The 20,635-nt window shown below is 35.9% G+C and overlaps 1 protein-coding gene across 3 annotated transcripts in view; it reads left to right on the top strand.

The window, feature by feature from the left end:
* LOC149575521 (ketose-bisphosphate aldolase class-II family protein) overlaps positions 1–20,635 on the top strand; it is a 392,222-nt gene that overhangs the window by 212,426 nt on the left and 159,161 nt on the right. For all 3 annotated transcript variants that reach the window (XM_089815285.1, XM_089815286.1, XM_089815284.1), the window contains exons 15-18: positions 10,270–10,350; positions 10,479–10,559; positions 20,236–20,312; positions 20,520–20,574. In XM_089815285.1, coding sequence (XP_089671411.1) covers positions 10,270–10,350; positions 10,479–10,559; positions 20,236–20,312; positions 20,520–20,574 — 294 coding nt within the window. The remainder of the gene's footprint in view (positions 1–10,269; positions 10,351–10,478; positions 10,560–20,235; positions 20,313–20,519; positions 20,575–20,635) is intronic.

Here is a 20,635-nt window from a genome sequence, read left to right as displayed (position 1 = left end):
CTGTGTGCTTCCTAATGTAGAGGTATCGGTCTCATATGCCTCTGAGATTAAGGAAGCACATCCGTATGCTGAAGGGTGTCTAAATAGTTAGAAACATAACTCTTTTTGCTCTCATTCAAAAAACTCTTGTAAGGCAAAAGATATTTCTTTATATCATTAATAAAGCATAAAGTAAGTTGGAAGGTTACACTAGGAATCATCAAGGATGACCAAGAATGGAAGAGATGATTGGTGTAGGTGTAGTCAATGAAAATTGGATAGAATGCATAACCTGTAGAAAATAAAAGAATGTATCGGAATTAAGATTGATTTACTGAAATCAGTATTCTAGTCAGCTCATTGTGGGAAAATTGGGTGTTGTCTTGTCTGTCAAGTCAAGCGGTGGGTGATCAGGCTAGGGTAGGTTTAGTGGCGAATGATGCTGCTATGATCATTAGGGCTCAGGATAACTCATAGTCAGATGGATAGTCTGTTAGGAGGGTTCCACAGTCTAGTCGGCTATGTAGTTGACAACTCTTAACACCAGAATGATCAGGTGACAGGACGAGATGGTGTACATGTGTCTTATCCCATGCAGGGTAGGGCCATTTTCAGTTGAGAATGAATTGGGATTACACTAGGTCCCTGGTTGGGAGGTTAAGCCTTTGACAAGGCTTCTCCTCTCCTCCAAATGCCAAGACTTGTACAAGACAGATCGGATTCTACTTTGCTTGATATGGTGTGATCTAAACCTTGCTAGCTTTCCATTACATTCTTTCATTAGCATCTTGATTCAGTTTAAGCTACATATCTTATGCCGTTATTTTTTTTGTTTCTGTTTATATGAAATGGTAGTCACAATGTTGCAGTTATATCCATGGCTAGGGTAGGTTTAGTGGCGAATGATGCTGCTATGATCATTAGGGCTCAGGATAACTCATAGTCAGATGGATAGTCTGTTAGGAGGGTTCCACAGTCTAGTCGGCTATGTAGTTGACAACTCTTAACACCAGAATGATCAGGTGACAGGACGAGATGGTGTACATGTGTCTTATCCCATGCAGGGTAGGGCCATTTTCAGTTGAGAATGAATTGGGATTACACTAGGTCCCTGGTTGGGAGGTTAAGCCTTTGACAAGGCTTCTCCTCTCCTCCAAATGCCAAGACTTGTACAAGACAGATCGGATTCTACTTTGCTTGATATGGTGTGATCTAAACCTTGCTAGCTTTTCATTACATTCTTTCATTAGCATCTTGATTCAGTTTAAGCTACATATCTTATGCCGTTATTTTTTTTGTTTCTGTTTATATGAAATGGTAGTCACAGTGTTGCAGTTATATATCGTTTCACTTTCATGTGTAATATATTTGGTTAATCTAACTTGATCATTTCTTCTAAGGTTAATTAATCTTTCAATTGGTAGTTAAGGCTTATCATGAGAATGCAATTAGTCAGTTATTTTTGTTAATTCTCTTCAAGTGAATGGGTAACTAGAGTACTTTTATTTGATATAATAAAGAGTATTTAAGGTTTAGAAAATTTAGCTGTTACAAAATACCCCTTGTTCTCTGTTCTAGCTGACCTAATTGATGTTTTATGATGGTCCAAATGGTTTAAACAGAAGATCAAGTCAGTTGCAAAGTGTGTGTGTTGGTGTAGATTGAGAAAGGTGTGAATCCAAGGAGAGTATTGGTGCAAAATTGTCAAATGGTTGCCTAAGGCAGTGAGTCAGGAGTACCTACATTCAAAGGGCAATGTTGAAGGCTTATTCATGGTAATAGATTACATGTATCCCATGTTAAGACAGCAAGTCTGCTCTAAAGGTTCTTGTATCTTGCCCTAAGACAACATGTCTTGGCAGCAACTTCAACAACATGCCTCTTGTAATACTTTTCATATATTGTCAGATATTCTCACTGTGGTTTTTTCCTCATGGGGTTTTCCACATAATCAGGGTGTTCTTTTGTGCAACAATGATGTTTTTTTGTCTTTCTTTGTTGATTAAAGTTACATGCTTTGGAATTAAAGTAAAAGTTTAAGATGGTTAGATATTGATTCACCCCCCAGACTCCAGGTGTATTTAACAATTCAGTCTCAAAGAAACAGCTTGAGGATATTAAACTCTCGATATCTCAACATGGGACTTATTATGATAACCTTCCATATGTCCTGTAATTGCAGCAATGCTAAGGTAGGAAATAGTCTTTAAAACATATTTTTTTCCAATCTTATTCAGGAAGTTCACCTTGTAGCATAACCTTTTACTTATGTTCCACAATTGGTAATTGCACATTACATTGTTAGTTGGGCAAATTATATCCAAAGTTGGATGCAATATTTTGTGCAATTTTAACATGTAATATGTGTCTTGAGAATTTAAATTGAGGGTTCATATATGAAATCCCCAATGATTTACTACCTAACCGGGTCAAGGTACATGGGTATCTACATGGGTATGCACATCTTGTTGAATAATCTATGAGGTAAATAGAAAAAAAAATTTGTTTTGAGTATCCAAATGGGAGATCTTAGGCCAATTGTAAAGATTCTGAGAATTCTGAACTCTTTTGATCAGACTTCTTTTTCAGTCTTTGATTGCTAAGAATGGTCTTCTAATAATTTGAATATTGAGGAAGCTTGACACCTATGTGTATAATCAGAACTTCTGTACTTCTCCAATGCTGATGCAAGAAGGAATAATTTCCTTTGATATGATATTGACTGAGTGTCATCGATAGAAATTGTGTCAGCCGACGGAGTGATTGTCGTCGGTGTTTCTATAGCCGGCAGGATGATTGTCGTCAGTGTTTCTGGAGCCGACGGGATGATTGTCGTCGGTGTTTCTGTAGCCGACGGAGTGATTGTCGTCGGTGTTTCTGTAGCCGATGGGATGATTGTCGTCGGTGTTTCTGTAGCTGACAGAGTGATTGTTGTCGATGTTTCGGTAGCCGACAGGATGATTGTCGTCAGTGTTTCTGTAGCCGACGGAGTGATTGTCGTCGGTGTTTTTGTAGCCGATGGGTAAATAGTTTGTAGTGGACATAATGTTTGTGGCCGACGGACTCCTTCGGGAAGGTTCGGCGGATAGTATTTATATCCTGTCTGGGATCATTGTAAATCATCATTGATCATTCATCTTATGAAGCATAATGTAATGTTCTGGCATATGCGAATAATCTAAGGAGTTTTGCTGTTCGTATTTCCATTGTCTGTATGTATTGATTTATTTTACCTGTATGGTAAACACTGAGAATATCTCTGATTCATAATTTGTTGGATATAGATGCTTGAAGGAGCAGACTTAATTTTGTTTGTGTCCTTCAAAACTGCATCACCATCCTTCTAAATACCTAGACCAAAAGACATCACCCTCAAAGGGCATGTCCTTTTCCTTAGTCGACTTTACTTATGCCTTCTAATGAATCGGCGATTTCAAGTTTAATTGCAAGTAGTTACTAACTAACTCATTGTGTTAGGTTAGTGTTAATATTAAATTAATCTGGAAGGTTGCTGCCTCATAATAGGAAAGCAAGGAGTGTATATAAAGCCATTTGTAGATAATTAGAATGAGAAGATTAAATGCAACTGTATTTCCAGACTTGTGGATTATTAGGTTATATATTTAACACTCCCTCTTAACTTGATAATCATACAGAGAGATATTATATTTAGCAACACCAATGCAGATGTATAAGCAAGAATTAATACTCTATATTTGTCTAAATCTTCTAAGTATGTGATTTCATAGAACAAATAATACAATGTCATATTACTAAAGATATGTGATATCATAGAACACATAATACAATGTCATATTACTAAACCTGTGATATGACAAATGACTGCTACTAGTGATAAGATACAGGATAAATCTGAATAGTAATTTAATTTCTTCATTTATCCAAGTTGTGACTCATAGAAATTGGTATTTCTATATCACAATAAGATCCTGAGTTTAAGATTTACCAGAAAACAGGATAAACCTGGAGAATACTAAAATTCTCCCTTTATCCAAACTGTGACTCATAAACATAGCAATGTCTACATCACAATATGATCTTGAACTCATCTAGATCTTATAGTAGAACTCTACTGTTTAGTACCCTATCTAAGAGATCGTCACCTCTTATAATGTTTTATACAAGTGTTCATTATTTTTCAGAAATCATCGCCTCTAAAATAATGAATACAAATGGTGGAGCCCATAACAATCAATACCTTGACAAAATAAAATTTATTTTATTAATAATCAAGAGAGTACAAATGAATTACGACTCAACCATACCAAGTCTCCTCGTGAAGTGTTCTATCTTCACTCTAGATAGAGGTTTGGTGAGTATGTCTGCTGTCTGATCTGCAGTGCAAATGTATTCCAATTTTATAGAATTCCTATCTACCATATCTCTTACATAATGGTAAGGAATTTCAATATGCTTGGACTTGTCATGGAAAATTGGATTCACTGAGAGCTCAATGCAACTTTGATTATCACAATAAATAATCATAGGATTCATGGCTTGCCCAAATAATCCCACAAGTAACATCCTCATCTAGACTACTTCTTGAGAGGCCTTGCTGCAATGTATTCGGCTTCTGTGGAGCTCTGAGCTACTGAAGACTATTTTCTGCATATCCAAGATATCATTGCTGATCCTAAACTAAAACAACATCCTAAAGTACTTTTCCTGTCTTTAATACTTCCACCCCAATTTGAATCAGTGAATCTATGCAAGTCTAAAGAAACTTTCTCGTATTTGAGTCCAAAATTAAGAGTGCCTTGTAAGTATCTCATAATGTGTTTAACCGCAACTAGGTGAATCTCCTTTGGTTCACACATAAACTGACTTAAGGCATTAATTGCAGGACAAATATCCGATCTTGTATTTACTAGGTACATAAGAGACCCAATCATCTGTTTGTAGAGAGTAGAATTTATGGAAGGTGATTCTGTTGCTACTTCCGTAAGTTTATGTAGATTAGTCTCCATTGGAGACGACATAGGTTTGCAATTCTATATTCGAAATCTCTTCAAAATGTCTGACGTATACTTTCCTTGATTAAGTATGATACTGTCAAAATTCTTGACTACTTCCAGTCCTAGGAAGTAGTGAAGGAGTCCCAAATATTTCATTTCGAATTCTTTAGTTAGATCTTTCTTACACTGATCTATGAGATGATCATCACCTGTTATAAGTAAATCATTGACATCCAATATCAAAATTACCATATCATCTTTGTCTCTTTTATAATATAAATTTGGATCCACTTCTTTCTTGGAGAATCCTAAGCTGGTGAGACACTTATCAATTCTTTCATACCTTGCCCTAGGAGCCTGTTTAAGCTCATAGAGAGCTTTCTTGAGCTTGCAAACAAAAGCTTTAGGATAATGAGTTTCAAATCCTTCAGGTTGCTCCAGATATACTTCTTCTGAAATCTTTCCATTTAGGAATGTTGTTTTTACATCCATTTGATGTACCTTCCATCCCTTTGATGCGGCAATTGCAAAGATTGCTCTTATGGAGGTATATCTGGCAATAGGAGCAAAGATTTCTTCATAATCAATCCCTTCTTTTTGAGAAAATCCTTTGGCTACAAATCTGGCTTTATACTTCTCCATAGTACCGTCAACAACATGCTTTATCCTAAATATCCATTTGGAAGAAACAATAGATTTTCCTTTAGGTCTTGGAACAATTTCCCAAATATCATTTTTCATGATAGATTGCTATTCTTCTGTCATAGCTTCTTTCCAAGCTGTATGTTTAATAGTATCAGAAGGATTGGTTGGTTCTATTTTGGATAAATCACTCATGTTTGCTATATAACTATAGAATCTTTTTGGTCTTTTTCTTTCTCTGACTGTTCCGAAAGGTGCAGCAAAGTCTTGAGCTGCTTCAACTATTTTAATGACCCAAAGTGGTCTTTTCTTTGAATTTTCTTCAAGGTTCATATTTTGAATTTCATCTTTGATTTCTTCTAAGTTCTCCCTTTGGGATCCAGATTCACCATTTCTTTCAAAACTAGATAAAGGAGAAGGTTCATCAGAACTTATGACTCTTTTGAATGCAAGATCTTCTTCAAAGATTACATCTCTACTAAGTTCAATGCTTTTCTGTCCAGGTATGAAAATCCTATATACCTTAGATGTTTCACTATTCCCTACAAAAATACTTTTCCTCCTAAAGGGTTCTAACTTGATTCTCTTTTCTTTTGGAACATGGATATATACAGAACATCCAAAGATTCTAAGATGACTTATATTGGGTTTTACTTTAGTAAATACTTCTTCAGGGGTTTTATCTTTAAGATAGGAGTGAGGGCTTCTGTTTTGAAAATATACAACAGTACAAGAGGCTTCTGCCCAAAGATAATATTCTAGATTTTGTTCAAAAATCATAGCTCTAGTAGCTCCTATAATTGTCCTGTTCTTTCTTTCTGCTACCTCGTTTTATTCTAGATCATAAGGAGCAGTGTACTCCCTCTTAATCCTTGATTCTTTACAAAACTTTTTAAACAAGTCTGAGGTATATTCTCCTCTATTATCAATTCTAAGGGTTTTAATTTTATGTCCTAAAATTTTTTTTAGTTAATGCTTTGAATTCTTTAAATTTTTGTAGGACGTCTTCTGATTCTTTGCATTTTAAAAAGTAAATCCATGTTTTCCTAGAGAAGTCATCTATAAACAAAATATAATACCAGAATCCTCCAAGAGAAGGAACATACATAGGTCCACATAAATCTGAATGAATTAATTCTAGTACATAATTTGTTTTTCTAGTACTATCATGAAAGGGACTTTTGGTGTTCTTACCCAGAGCACACCCTTTGCAAATACTTTGGTGGTCTTTATTTAGTTTAAGTAATCCAATAACCATCTTCTTCATAGTTGATAAAGTTTTGAAATTTAGATGCCCTAATCTTCTGTGCCATATTTCATTTATATTTGTAGCTTGATGAACTAGGGCTTGAATAGATTGACTAGATTCTGTATTCAATTCATACAAATATCCTTTTCTTTGACCAATTAACTTTGCTTTCTTGATGGAGGAGTTCTTGGCCCAAGTTAATACTTTGCCATCCACGAATGCAACATAGAGATTAGGTTTCTTTTAATTCCTGGTACATAGAGTACACCTTTAAGAAGAAGAGTATTTCCTGATTTTAGTTTCAAAGTACAATTTCCAATTCCTTCAACAGAGTGTGCTGAATTATCACTGATTGTAACTTCACTGTTAACCTTCTTTGATAAAGAGTCAAGAGTTTCTTTGTATCCCGTTATATGTCTAGAAGATCCACTATCAATTACCCATGCTTTATTTGAAATTTCATTTGATAGAGAGGAATACAAAACATGGTTTTCAGGATCATAAGTATCTTCTTCTCTAATAACATCCATACAGTTTGTTGCTTGTTTGGAATTTTCGGGACAATTAGATTTGTAGTGTCCAAATTTTTCACATTTGAAACACTTTATTTTAGATAGGTCTTTCTTGGGTTTTCCATTCTCTTGATTTTCCTTTTTCTTCTTGAAATGCTTCTTCTTGCCCTTATAGGAGTTTGTATTAAGAACGTGAAGTTCTTCATCTTCTGTTTTCGGTTTCCCTCATTTCTTTAGTTTTCTAGATTCCTCTTGAAGACAATTGTTCTTGAGTCTGTTAAAGTCCGAAAGATTATCTCTAGCACTTATTCCTTGTGCAAATGTCTCCGATGAATCTGGCAATCCATCTATAGCCATAAGTGTTAGTTCCGTGTCACTAATGGTGGTTCCTATACTTGATAGTTCATCTCTAATGCCAGCAACTCTTAGGAAGTAAGAATTTATTGATTCTCCTTTCTTTATCTAAATGTGATTCAGTTGCCTTTTTAGTGCAAAAACCCTGGTTGCATTGTTTACTTCATATGCATTTCCTAATTCATTCAACATATTGAAGGCAGTTTGATGTTTTGTAAGCATAGGTATGATATAATTTTTTACTCCATCCAAAATGATTTGAATGGCTTTTCTATTTCCTCTGCCCCAGATAGATTTGTGAGATTCAACTGAGGGTTGTTTGGATGCTCCATCAACGAATTGTTTTACATCGTTCTCTTCAAGAATCATCATGATTCTGAATTTTCAGGCTTCAAAGTGTTCTTTCCTATCAAACCTATCCTCGGGTCTGATTGTGTATGCCATTGAAGATAGGAGAAAGTTGCTAAATATATCTGAAGTCTGGTAACTAAATTTTGTAGAGCCCTAGGTTTTATAACTTGGCTTTGATAGCATGTAAAGATTCTGAGAATTCTGAACTCTTTTGATCAGACTTCTTTTTCAGTCTTTGATTGCTAAGAACAGTCTTCTAATAATTTGAATATTGAGGAAGTTTGACACCTATATGTATAATCAGAACTTCTGTACTTCTCCAATGCTGATGCAAGAAGGAATAATTTGTTTTGATATGATATTGACTGAGAATATCTCTGATTTATAATTTGCTGGATATAGATGCTTGAAGGAGAAGACTTAATTTTGTTTGTGTGTCCTTCAAAACTGCATTACCATCCTTCTAAATATCTAGACCAAAAGACGTCACCCTCAAAGGGTATGTTTTTTCCTTAGTTGACTTTACTTATGCCTTCTCATGAACCAGTGATTTCAAGTTTAATTGCAATTAGTCACTAACACACACATTGTGTTAGGTTAGTGTTAATATTAAATTAATCTGGAAGGTTGCTGCCTCATAATAGGAAAGCAAGGAGTGTATATAAAGTGATTTGTAGATAATTAGAATGAGAAGATTAAATGCAACCTGCACTTCCAGACCTGTGGATTATCAGGTTGTATATTTAACACCAATGTGGTATCCCACTTTGTAGTGAGCTAATTGCTATTGGGAGATCTTATGCCAAAGTGGTGTCTCACTTTGTACTTTGTAGTGACCTGATTGCTATTGGGAGATCTTATTCCCAAGTGGTATCTCACTTTGTAGTGACCTAATTGCTATTTTCAAATTTACCTCTATTTTTCTATCTTAATGTTATAAAATTGTTTGTGTATCCATTTCACAATAATTCTTTCGTGAACAAAAGAAAGAAAGAGAAAGGAAAAAATAGCAAATTTTGCCATTTGTGTCATATATTGAACTCTTTTTGTCTCTTATAAAAAATGTAGTTTCTTGAAAGGACCGATAGTTAAAAGAATATGTCTAATATTTTAAAATCTCACTTGGGGATAGCAATTACCTAGAGGAGGTAGAGATCTTTAATTATTTGGTCCTAAGAAGATAGCCTGGGGACATTAAACTCTTAAAATCTCATTTTGGAACTCATTATGAGAACCTTGCCTGGTTTCTGTCAATGCAGTAATGCTGAGGTAGGAACTGCTCTTTAAAACATCTATTTTTAAAAATCTTTTTCAGGAAGTTCACCTTTTAGCATAGCCTTTCTTTATGTCCCAAAACTGGGAATTGTACATTGTATTTTTAGTTGGGAAAGCTGCATCTAGATTTAGATGCAATATGTCTACTCAGCATGTGAATTGAGGGTCCATTAATAAATCCCCGATGTTTACCTCCTAGGTGGAGCTCAAGATTCGTGTGTTTCAGTTGAATACAAATATTTTTATGATTATTACAGCCATCAAACATTAAATTTACTTTTTCCTGCATCTTGTTTAGTTGGGACATGCGTAGTTTTCTCGTTTGTTGAGGTGAGCTGCACCTAGATTCGCATGCAAATTTTTCTCTTAATTTCAAAAGTTGATATGTCTCTTGAGGATTTGAATTATGGGCTCAATGATGAAATTCCAATGATTTACAACTTAAGCTGAACTCAAGTTTTCATCTTCCTGTTTTGTAATTTGATGTTATTTTTATTTGTCAATTATTTTTCTGTAAATGCAACAAACAAAGGAAAGGGTCTAAATATTTCATGCTCTGCCTTCTGTGTCATATACACTGCTTGAATTGCATCTTTGAAATGATTGTTAAGTTAAGGGTTGTGTCTAGACTGCCTTAGAATTAATGCTTGAAATGATAATCATATGATTAACATGGTCAGTTTAAGGAGCCAATTTACGTTTATTATGTTCACATATTTCGATGTTCTCGTTTGAAGGTATTTGCTCTAAAATCTTGCAACTTCTCATGTAACATTTCATTCAAAGTATAGCTCAACAAGGTTGTTGCATATGTATTGAAGTAAAAATGTTATCCTTGTTTCTTTAGTTTTCAAAGACATTTTGTACCGTTGGATGCTTATACTATTTTTTTGTTTAATGAAATTTCCTACCTTGTTATATCTTTTTCCAGGAGCTCAAGTTCTTGTAATTATGGTCACCAATGAAAACCAGGCCGAGCATGCATTATTTGGAGAAAGAGGAGCAGTTGCAGGCATGCAAACTAGTTTTCTTTTAGAGTATATGGGTTTCCAGGAATACTGACTTTTCAAACATATGAATAAGAGTGTTGAAGGCTGTACCTTCTCACCCCTGTATTGGTATGTTGCTTGTTCTATGCAGCTTTGCCAGATGGGGCATCAATTATACTATCTTCAACTGTGTCGTCAAGTTTTATAAAAGGGCTAGAGAAACGATTGGGAGGTATACTTTTCAACATTTTCTCTTTCTTCCAAGACTTCATTAGAGAGAATTCAAATAATTTAACCCAATAATATAAAGAGTTTTAAGTATCTTCGGAATTGTCATTTGGGTATTATAGTTTCCAAAGCAGTAAATCTTATGCTAAGATATCATCTTCAATGAGTTGCTGCAGAAATTGATGAATCATGTATCTTGGCTCTTGATTACAAAAGGTTTCAATATATTTTTTCCATGGCATTTAATGAGAAGTGAAGGAAAAGTGATAAGAAGGGCATTTACATCAATGGTTTACATATGAATTTTAGTTTTTTATCTTTTTCTCTTTTTCCTGTGAATGTAAATTCTTTCACCAAAATTTATGTCTCTGTGCTTTAAAAGGATAACAAAACTTAAAATCACAGAAAACTAATATGAATTATAGGAAATTTTTTGTTTCATGTAGTATTTCTTTTTGTAATATCTTTTATCTTGAAGATGAGCCCCTTTCTGTAGTGTCCCCTGTCCAGTCCTATGGGATTTGGGATTGACTTCATTAAAATTCACGTGCAAGAGTTTTTTTTTTTTTATTAAATTTATATTTGAAAATTGATTGGAAGGGTAGTCATTTGAATGACTGTTATCTGGATAATTGAATTGCTCAACAGTTCTTATATGTTATTGATAATTTATCTTATACAATTTCAGCTCTGATATATATAGTGGAATGTATTATGCCCTTATATAGATGGGGCATCTGAATAGGTATAATTGGCTCACAGTTTTTATGCTGTCCTGATCTTTCCTTATTTTGTAAATAACTTATGCTTTTATTAGTTGATCTGATCAGGATGGCTTATATAATATAACTGATTGGGGTGATTATGTTCTCCTAAAACACTGTTGTCTGGATTAATTACTTTGACTTTGTGTGCTCAATGCCAAGGAAGATGCAGCCCTACTAGAAAGTTTTGACTATAGATGATAAGTAAAATAAGAAGTGTTTGATATACATTATTCTTTAGCCCCATATAGGCTTCCAGTACTTCACTTGTGCTGCTAGCCCATAGACACCACATATTCTCTAGTTTCCTCATATTGTGTCTGATGGGCACCCATATGTGGAACATGATGTGTCTGATATTCACCAGAGGCCAATTATAATGGTCTTGTCAGCAGATATGACTCCCACAAACGTGTCTTTGCAAATCTATTCATGCATGAACTGTATACAAAAGCTTGTGTTTTTAAACACTGTTACTAGTTTTACACACACTTCTTTATTAGAGTGTTGGCGTCTTTGGATATCATTTCTCAATATCCTAAATACTGAATTCGACACAGAGTGGCAACTATACCCCTGCCAGTTCATTTCTCCCCTGAACCTTGATTGGTTGTTGTTGCTGGCCTGGGTTTGAGTGTGGGGCTTTGCACCTTCGGTACTCTTAACAATCTTTGTTCCTTATTTTTGTATCATCAGATTATTCTATGATTACTCCAATTGCTCAGAAAAGACTCTTATTGGGTAAATTATGTTCTAGGAATAACTTATTGTGTTTTAGGAAGTAGTAGTTACCGAAGGTGTTATGTCCTGATGGTTGAGTCTCAGACCTTCGGGCAATATATGTATGCTTGTCATGAACGAGAAAAGATACCATCATTATCCTATCTCTTGTTTGGTGTTATACTTGGATGTATTGTTATATTACGTACTTGAAAGGATATTGATGGAATGAGTAGTGTGGATTCCTGAACATTGTATTGCATTTACTTATGTATTATTATGTTTTTCCTTCTGTAGCATGTATTGAAACTAGTTTACTTGTGATGGTAAACATTTGGCGTCGTTGCCAACCAAATCTAGGAAGTGACGAAGATAATGGAATATGGTGGATAAATGGGACTAACCATTAATGAGAATGTCATAACCAACAAAAATAGAGTTACAAAGCTTTTCAAAGGGGAACATGTCCTGACCATGGATTTCCACATTCTGTTTTAGGCAGTCAATGAGACTTTTGTACGAAGGGAGGTTGTATGGGAAGAAGTTGCTGAGGATACTGTATGGAACATGTTGAATGTAAGCTTTGCTGTAAATAGGTTGTTGCACCACCTACCCCGTCTATTAGCACAAGCATCCCTCACTCAAAGGAATTGAAGGGAGGAAATCAAGTGGGAACAATGCCCATAGCAAATCTTGCGAAATTTTGTTGAGAACAACTGTCGGGAGGAAGAAGAACGCGATGGGACCTGACAAAGGACCAATCCATGAACTTCAAACTTCTGAGAAGGGAGATTAAAAAGGACAATATAAATTTGTAACGACAAGGTCACATAGTTGACCCATGTTGTATGGAAACATGAATTAATAAAAAGGTGTTATGGTTAAACATGATCTTTTGTTAGAGAATTGATGACCAATTTATTGAATAAAGATAAGAATAAGAAGGAAAAATTGGATGCCTTGGAAGCCATACACGAAGCTCTAATCCTCGCACAAGTAGAATGCCGACAAAGGTTAAGACAACTCGCCAAATAACAACCAGCCAAAGGGTTTCCCGAAGGGGACCATAGAGGTTTCACGAAAGGAAACCACGGGGGTGTTACGAGAGGTGCAACAACTGAAGGGGAACGCTATTGTTTGCCAAAACATCGGTGAGTAAGAAGTAGTGAAGAATTACTTGAGACGCGACAAAGGCTAATTTTGATTTGGGAAACATGATAAGAGTTTATAAACCTATCTCACACACCACAGATGGAGGAAACCCAAGGCAAGAGTGGGGTAAGGGAAGCCCGAAGGGAAGGGGGAGAAGAGGTGAGGGAAGTCAAGGACACTAGGGCAACAAGGAGTGTCGGAGGGACATCGTACAGTGATCAAAGCAACTTGTCAAGATCCAACCCAACTAGTTGGGGAACATAACCAAGAGGAGGCAACAATAGTCAATACAACCCATTAGGCTCCAATCAAACCAATTCACGAGAAAAAATGGGAGGAAATAGAAACATGTCTCAAAAACATAAACTATCAAAGGTCATTGGTGACGGGAAGGAGGATCCTGTGAGATAATGCTGGACTAGTGAAACTATTTGGACGAGAAACAGAGTTGCAGATAAAGATGAGTGGGTCCAATAGTTCCCAACAACCCTACGAGGAGTTGCGATTGATTGGTACTCTAATATGGACAATTCGAAGATAAATACATGGAATGATCTGAGGAAGGAACTCCGGAAGGAATTCAAATTACTTTGGGATGATAATGAAATAGGCGTAGTATATATAGCTTGAAGCAAAAAAAGAGATGGAAAGAGCTTCTCATCGAAGGCTATAGGAATTGCTTCGGAAGATAGAAAGTCAATTGGTTGATGAATTAAAAAAGAGATGGTTTGTCGAATGATTAAAAGCCTCCCTCAGGAAGAAGATGAAAATAGTGCCACCTATGTTGTATGCAAACACTTACAACAAAGCCATGAACCTTGAGAGTGAAGATAAGACATCAAAGAAGAAAAAAAGATGCAAGTTCTCATCCTGAAGTGATGAATCATTTGGAGAGAGCAACAGTGACAAGGAATCCAATAAGAAGGTGCAAGCTTGCTAGAAAGATATGGAACGGATGATGAGGGAATTTAAAACAATGAAGGGAGCACAGGGCGAAGTGATGAAGGAGAGATGTGGTGTAAGTAGAGCGGCCATACGAAGGGGTCATGCCCAAAGATATTATTTTGCGACATCTACTAGGTGATGAGTCATTCGACTAAGGAATGCCCATACAATATGAAGATGAGGAGCCAATAGGTGCTTTTCACACGAGCAACAACCTACCTTTAGGGTAGCCAACCCTAACCAACAAACAAATAATGCATCATCTAGTGGACTTCGAAACAACTAGTGTGGAGGTAACGATAACAAAAGGCGAATACAATACGATTTGAAGGGACGATAGATGATCCAGTGTCTGGCATGCAGCCAGTGGGGCCACTTTGCCCGAGGTTGCCAAAAGGGCGATACACCACAAAAGTTGTGTTGATGGTGTGGCTCTGAAGATCATAAAGATGCTAGCTGTTTGAAGCCCAATGTGAACCTCCTTAACATCGAAGAAGAAAAGGTATTTGTTGTGACTCGAAACCAAGCGAAACAAAGAATACATCCCAATCCCTATACCAAGAAGCAGAGGGTATGAGAGGCAAAGGAAGAAATAGAGAAAGCTATAAAAGAAAGAAAGGATATGCACAAGAGAGTGAGCACTTCTAGGGGGACAAAAGCATAAAACAATATACTACGACAAATGTTACAAAAGGAGGTACCGGTCAAAAATCAAGATCTCCAAACCATGCCTCAATTAAGGACGACATTATTAAATACTTGTTTTGCATAGCCTAGCACCATTTCTCAACCCAACACCATGCAATAGACATATGTCTCGGGTGGATCGACAATGGACACTATGGTATTGGTGGTGAATAATGGCTAGCACTTGACAGTCGTAGAAATGGGTATTTTGGGAACTATTCTTACACACACCATAGTTGATGACGAGTTAGGTGTAAATGTCCTTCCATAAGAGACATGGAAGAAACTGGAGAAGCCTACCTTATCGCCCCCAACCTTCAATTTATTGGGTACAAATCAACAGGGAATAAACCCCTCCGAACACTAATGGCCCAACATGTTACCATTGGAACGCAAGCGTTTGTGTTGGTACACCTCGTGATCATACTAAAAAAAAAGGATATGATGCCATTTGGGTAGGGGATGGTTAGTGACAAGAAAGGCAAATCATAATTGGAAGAAAAATACCCTCTCCATGGAAAGTGGCAGAAGAAAGGATGTCATTGACCTCTGTACACATATGGTAAGTGAAGAAATTGCATCATCTTCAGAGTTCGTGTCCGAGGGAGAGCATGGTGGAATGGATGAAGGTAGGAACCAAATGGAACCCAATGAGGAAGGTGTACTAGAACTAGAGGAATGTTTGGAGGATGATGTAAGCTTGATGAATGGACCTTTCCATTGTCAGATGGAAGACTATGAGTTCTTCCACAGTTACATGTTGGGGTTGGAAGAGATAGAACAAGGGTCAGAGAACGATGTGTTTCTGTCGGAGTATGGGGAATACAAGGACAGAGAGACCCGTGTGAATGAGGGACCAACCCACAAAATTTTAGGCTTGAGACTTTGCAAGTTTGCCACATTTGGAAAATTGGTGAATTTGTCTAGACTGAGCCAATGTTACATCCCAATTTTTGGCGCAATTTAAAAATATTCATAGTCATCGAGGGTTAATATGAAGTCAATTGACATGTAAAATTAGTTATGATCATGTGAAATGGTAAGGTGGTTAACCGTTATAATTTCATACAAAGATGGCATGTCAATAATGGTTATGATATTATTTTAATGTTACCTTGAAATCTCAGAAAGTTGGTTATTCATCATGAATTCACGGGTAGTGAAGTGGTGATTATCCATTATGGTGGATATGAATAATAACTTGTTATAGTAATTGTAATTATCTTGAGGAATATGATATTATCATGGAGAATTTCTTCCCTGCAGGAGCACGTCGAAGTGGGGGGAAGCATTGCTAGAAAGGAATTGGGCACGAGGGGCACCACCTACCATTGAGCTAACGGGGATGAGTCTTTACCACATGGCTAAGGGAAAACGGCTAGGCAAGCAAGGGTATACCAAGGGATTACCATGAGCTAACTAGTCAATTCATAACACTTATCAAGAAAAATAGTAAGCATTTAATTAATAAGATAAGTTGTTACTTTTATATCTAAGATCATTGTAGAGCCTCCTGTTATACTTCATATATTGAAACCATGATATCATGACATCTATACTTGCACATACATGTATATGTGCATGTATATATATATATATATTCACATGTGCGCAAATCAATACAATGATACAAAAGAAATAAATAATTAAAACTACACGCATGTATGTATGTGTATGTACAAATAGAGGTGGCATGGATATCATGATGCCGATATATTTAAAAATCTTTTGGAGGGAGAACCTTTATAATTATCATTATTATTGTCTCCAACGGTTTTGAGTGATTTCCTAATTTTCTATCGGGCTTTTTATTTTTCAAATGCTATTTTCAAATAATTCGACCAATTGAGTTATTTATTAAAATCGATGGCAATGCAATTTCTTTATGGATCTGATTTCTGGCTTTACGTTCGCCACCTTGGCCTTTCTTGTAACTGAGCATGCGTTTGCGGGCTGTTTTATATATCTTCTCGCCAAGACTATGTGAGCATTCTCTTTTTCCAATCTTTCTTTTGTACTCTGCGATTCAATTTCATCCTTATGGCAAATTTCCATAAGCCAAGGACTGCAAACACTACAAATTGTATTGAGTGTGAGATCTCTATTAGGAGCCAAGCGTGTAGCATCAGACTTGTTAAGTCTTTCTTAGCCTCCACTTTTGCAGATTTGCATTTCTGTCTACTGGACAAGGATAGTAATCTCTAACCGCAAAAGCCAGCTCAGCCTTTCTAGCTGGTAATGCATTCACTATTTCCTTTATTTATGTTGCAATAGAAGGATCGCATGATAGTAACATAGATCTGAACATCATAAGTTGTTATTGTAATATTGCAAGTGATCCACAACTCGTATGCCACTTACAAATTATGTATATGATATGATATTTGCAAAGCACCAAATACTTGCTGTGCATATTGTTAAATTATTCTGATTTATACAAAGGTGTTGGCAATATGCCTCTGAGATAAGTACAGTATTTGATGCTATGAATAAAAATTTTGTACAATGATATGGATTTAGAAATGCAAATTGATATTAGAATTGAACTTTACTCAAGGGATCTCCTAGGAAGCACCTACAAGGACTAGAATTGTCAAGATAAATGGTAGGAGGAGAGAACATCCATACAATGGCAAAAACAAGATGAAATCAGTAATGTACTTATATATAACAGCATTAAATAATTGAGTCAGCTCATGGTCATCCAATGCATAGATCTTGCTGTCAAATGAGTGGTAGGTTAATACTCTAGCACCAGAATGCTCAGTGGCTGGATAATGGTGTTCCATGCCTAATTCAAGGGTAGGGAGGGCCTTTCTCGATTGTGTGGGTATACTTAAGGGTTCGCGGTTGGGAGGTTAAGCCCTTGGTAATGCTTCTCCTCTCCACTAGATGCCAAAACTTGCACAAGACAAAGATATGATATGCATTCAAATGTCTTCTAGTAAAGGTTATTTTACTTTTATGAATTGGAATATCAAGTTGAAGGTATGTTAGATAGTTAATATCATTTAATTAGTTATTCCCTCCAATACTTAGAAATCAGTTTCCTATTTAAATGTGTTAGGAAATCAATGGAAATCAATAGATTTTACAAATTGATCATTAAATGTAACTGCCTGTATGAGATAGGCTTACTTGATGGTTGTTATAATTTTCCTTCAATCATGTGAATAAAAATATAGACGTATCATTTATTTACTCTTAATTGTCATAATTAGCAATGGGAAAGAAAAATATTACAGTGGTTTTGTTGTCCTAAATGGTATTGGTTATTACGATGCAGTAGTATAACTTTTGTGCCCTAAGTGGTATATGTGGACTAACCCAGGGTTTTTCAGATGCCCTAGGCAGATTCTGGTTTTGGAATTTAGGGTATTGCAAACTTATAGTCCTCATTTTAGTTTTAGTTGGCTATGCCTTTAATTGTTAGTTATGAATCTATGATATTACAGTTAAACTGATTACAACCGTTAATCTGTTTAACATGAACATGTAAGATAACTATTATAATTGCCTTCTCATGATTGTGAAGTAGTAATTGTATTTTGAAGATATGCTAATTGTTGGCTAAGTCCCAAGAAAAGGTGATGTTACAGCCAGACTCAGTGGGTTTGAGTCCAGAGCTTCCTAGATCCAAGAGAACCCATTCGGCTTGGGACTCTACTAGTCTGGGCAAGTCCTAGAATCTTGAATTGTCTAATCAACCATGTCTGGGGCAAGAATACTTCGTGGGCCACACTGACAACTTTTCAATTAAGACTTGACATCTCACTTCAATTCAGCTACATGGTGGCAGTGGGCACTTTCTATCATTTGTTGACTTATTATAATCGATTACTCAAGGAAGTTTAAAGCCTTCTAATGTTTCAAGTAATAAGTGTACAATCAATGTAACATCGATACTAGGGTACATCGGGATGTTGCGATGAGTTTGAGGGACAGGGGGACAAGGGGCCTCAATTTCAGGACATCGGGGTGTGGGGTGTGTTGTATACCATCCATATAGAACTGGAAATGCTAGTTATGAAATGATGTTTCAGTATAACATACCAAACTGAAATACTTGAACATAGAAAAATTCCAACACAAACCAAAACCATTGAACATTCAACATAAGAACATAGTACATACCCAATACTAAGATTCACAAATCAAAATTTAAATAGACATTCAAGTACCTGTCCTGGCGGCAGGATTGTTGTGGAATGGTGAAGGTGCTGGTACTTGGGTACTCCAAGTACCTAATGCGGAGACAGGTACTTAAAAGAATTTTTACTTTTTCGGGGGCGGAGGGGGGGGGGGGGGGGGGGGGGAGCGAGTCCTCAGGCTTTACTGTGTACAGGTAAATAATAATGATGTTAGTAGAATGTATCAAATTGGTATTGCAGCACTTATGGAATTAGGAATCTTCTTTCACGTAGATACAACACAATTTAGTTGAATGCAACAAAGAACTCTAGTTGAAATAATATGAAGCATGATAATGGGTAAGAAGGATTCATCTTGGTTTTAAGAACAAGAGGTAAATATGGCAGTGAACATTTTTGCATGAAGCCCTATGAAACCAATTAGTGATGCTTCAAGCCACATAAGAGCAGAAGAAATATTTGAGATATAGCTCCTTTAATGAATTAGGATTGCCTGGATACTGAAGGATACACCATTGCCTAAAAGTAATACTTTAAATTATACTACTTCAACCTAAAACTATAATTTGAATGAAAGTAGGATTGGGTGAAGGATGATTTTGTATTACATAATTCACAGACTCAGACTCAGAGAGTACTTGGCAAGCCCAAAATTTTCAACTCAGCGAAAACTCAGCAAATACTTGGGAACTTAGGAAGTACTAGGAATCACAGTTTCCTAGAAAAACACTTTTTTTTTGCAAAATTCAATTACAAAATGTATCAAGTTAAAGAGTGACATCTCAAAAGAGAAATTATACGGTTATATAGCAAAAGCGAACATGCAGAAAACATGGTTAAACCAGCATATCATCCATGTTGGTATTTTGCCCATGTTTTTCCTATGTCTAAAAAAACACGTGAATTAAACATGTGAAAAACATGCAGAGGAAAAAAGGAGAGTTTGCAAACTGTGGTGCATTATTTTAGTATTTACTTCAGATTTCCAAGTCCTTGTGTACTATAAATTAATAATAAACATAACAGATGGGAAAACTTGCACTCTTCTCCTGAAAGGGTACAAATTAATTCCTCACAAAAAGTCTAATTTCTCACATGATCATTCCTAATGAAAATTTTTCAAAGATGCCATATATTAATATGTATACATCTTTTCTCAAAAATGTTTCCTCATCTTTCTATTTCCTACTATATTTATAGTTGGTGCATTCATTTGTTATTTATTGTTTAAGCTCACCATTACTACATAAATTCATTCCAGGTGAGAACAGAGACTTACAGTTAGTAGATGCACCTGTATCTGGTGGTGTGGTTAAGGCTGCTAGTGGAAAGCTTACAGTGAGTACATAAACTGTTTCCATATTTGAAAGTTTTTGGTATATAAAGCTATGTTCTAGTAGTTTTATTCTCCTGTTCAGCTGTAAAAAATTTCCTGGTTCATTTGAGACTTAAACACAGGCAAATATCCACGATACTTGTAGTACTCGTATCATAATCTGTTCTTTATTTTTTCCAAGATCACTTGATTGACGATACATTCTGTAGATAATGGCTGCAGGAACCTATGATGCCTTGAAGCGCACTGGTGCTATTTTATCAGGTAATGAAATTTTTCAGAAACAATATCAATAGTGGGATAATTGCATGCATTATAATTGCTA

This window comes from Cupressus sempervirens, chromosome 2 (assembly GCF_028749045.1).
Source record: "Cupressus sempervirens isolate cs-2001-9-10 chromosome 2, ASM2874904v1, whole genome shotgun sequence".
Classification (NCBI taxonomy): Eukaryota; Viridiplantae; Streptophyta; class Pinopsida; order Cupressales; family Cupressaceae; genus Cupressus; species Cupressus sempervirens.
The sequence above is the reverse complement of the archived record's forward strand: the minus strand, read 5'-3'. Positions and strand labels throughout refer to the sequence as shown.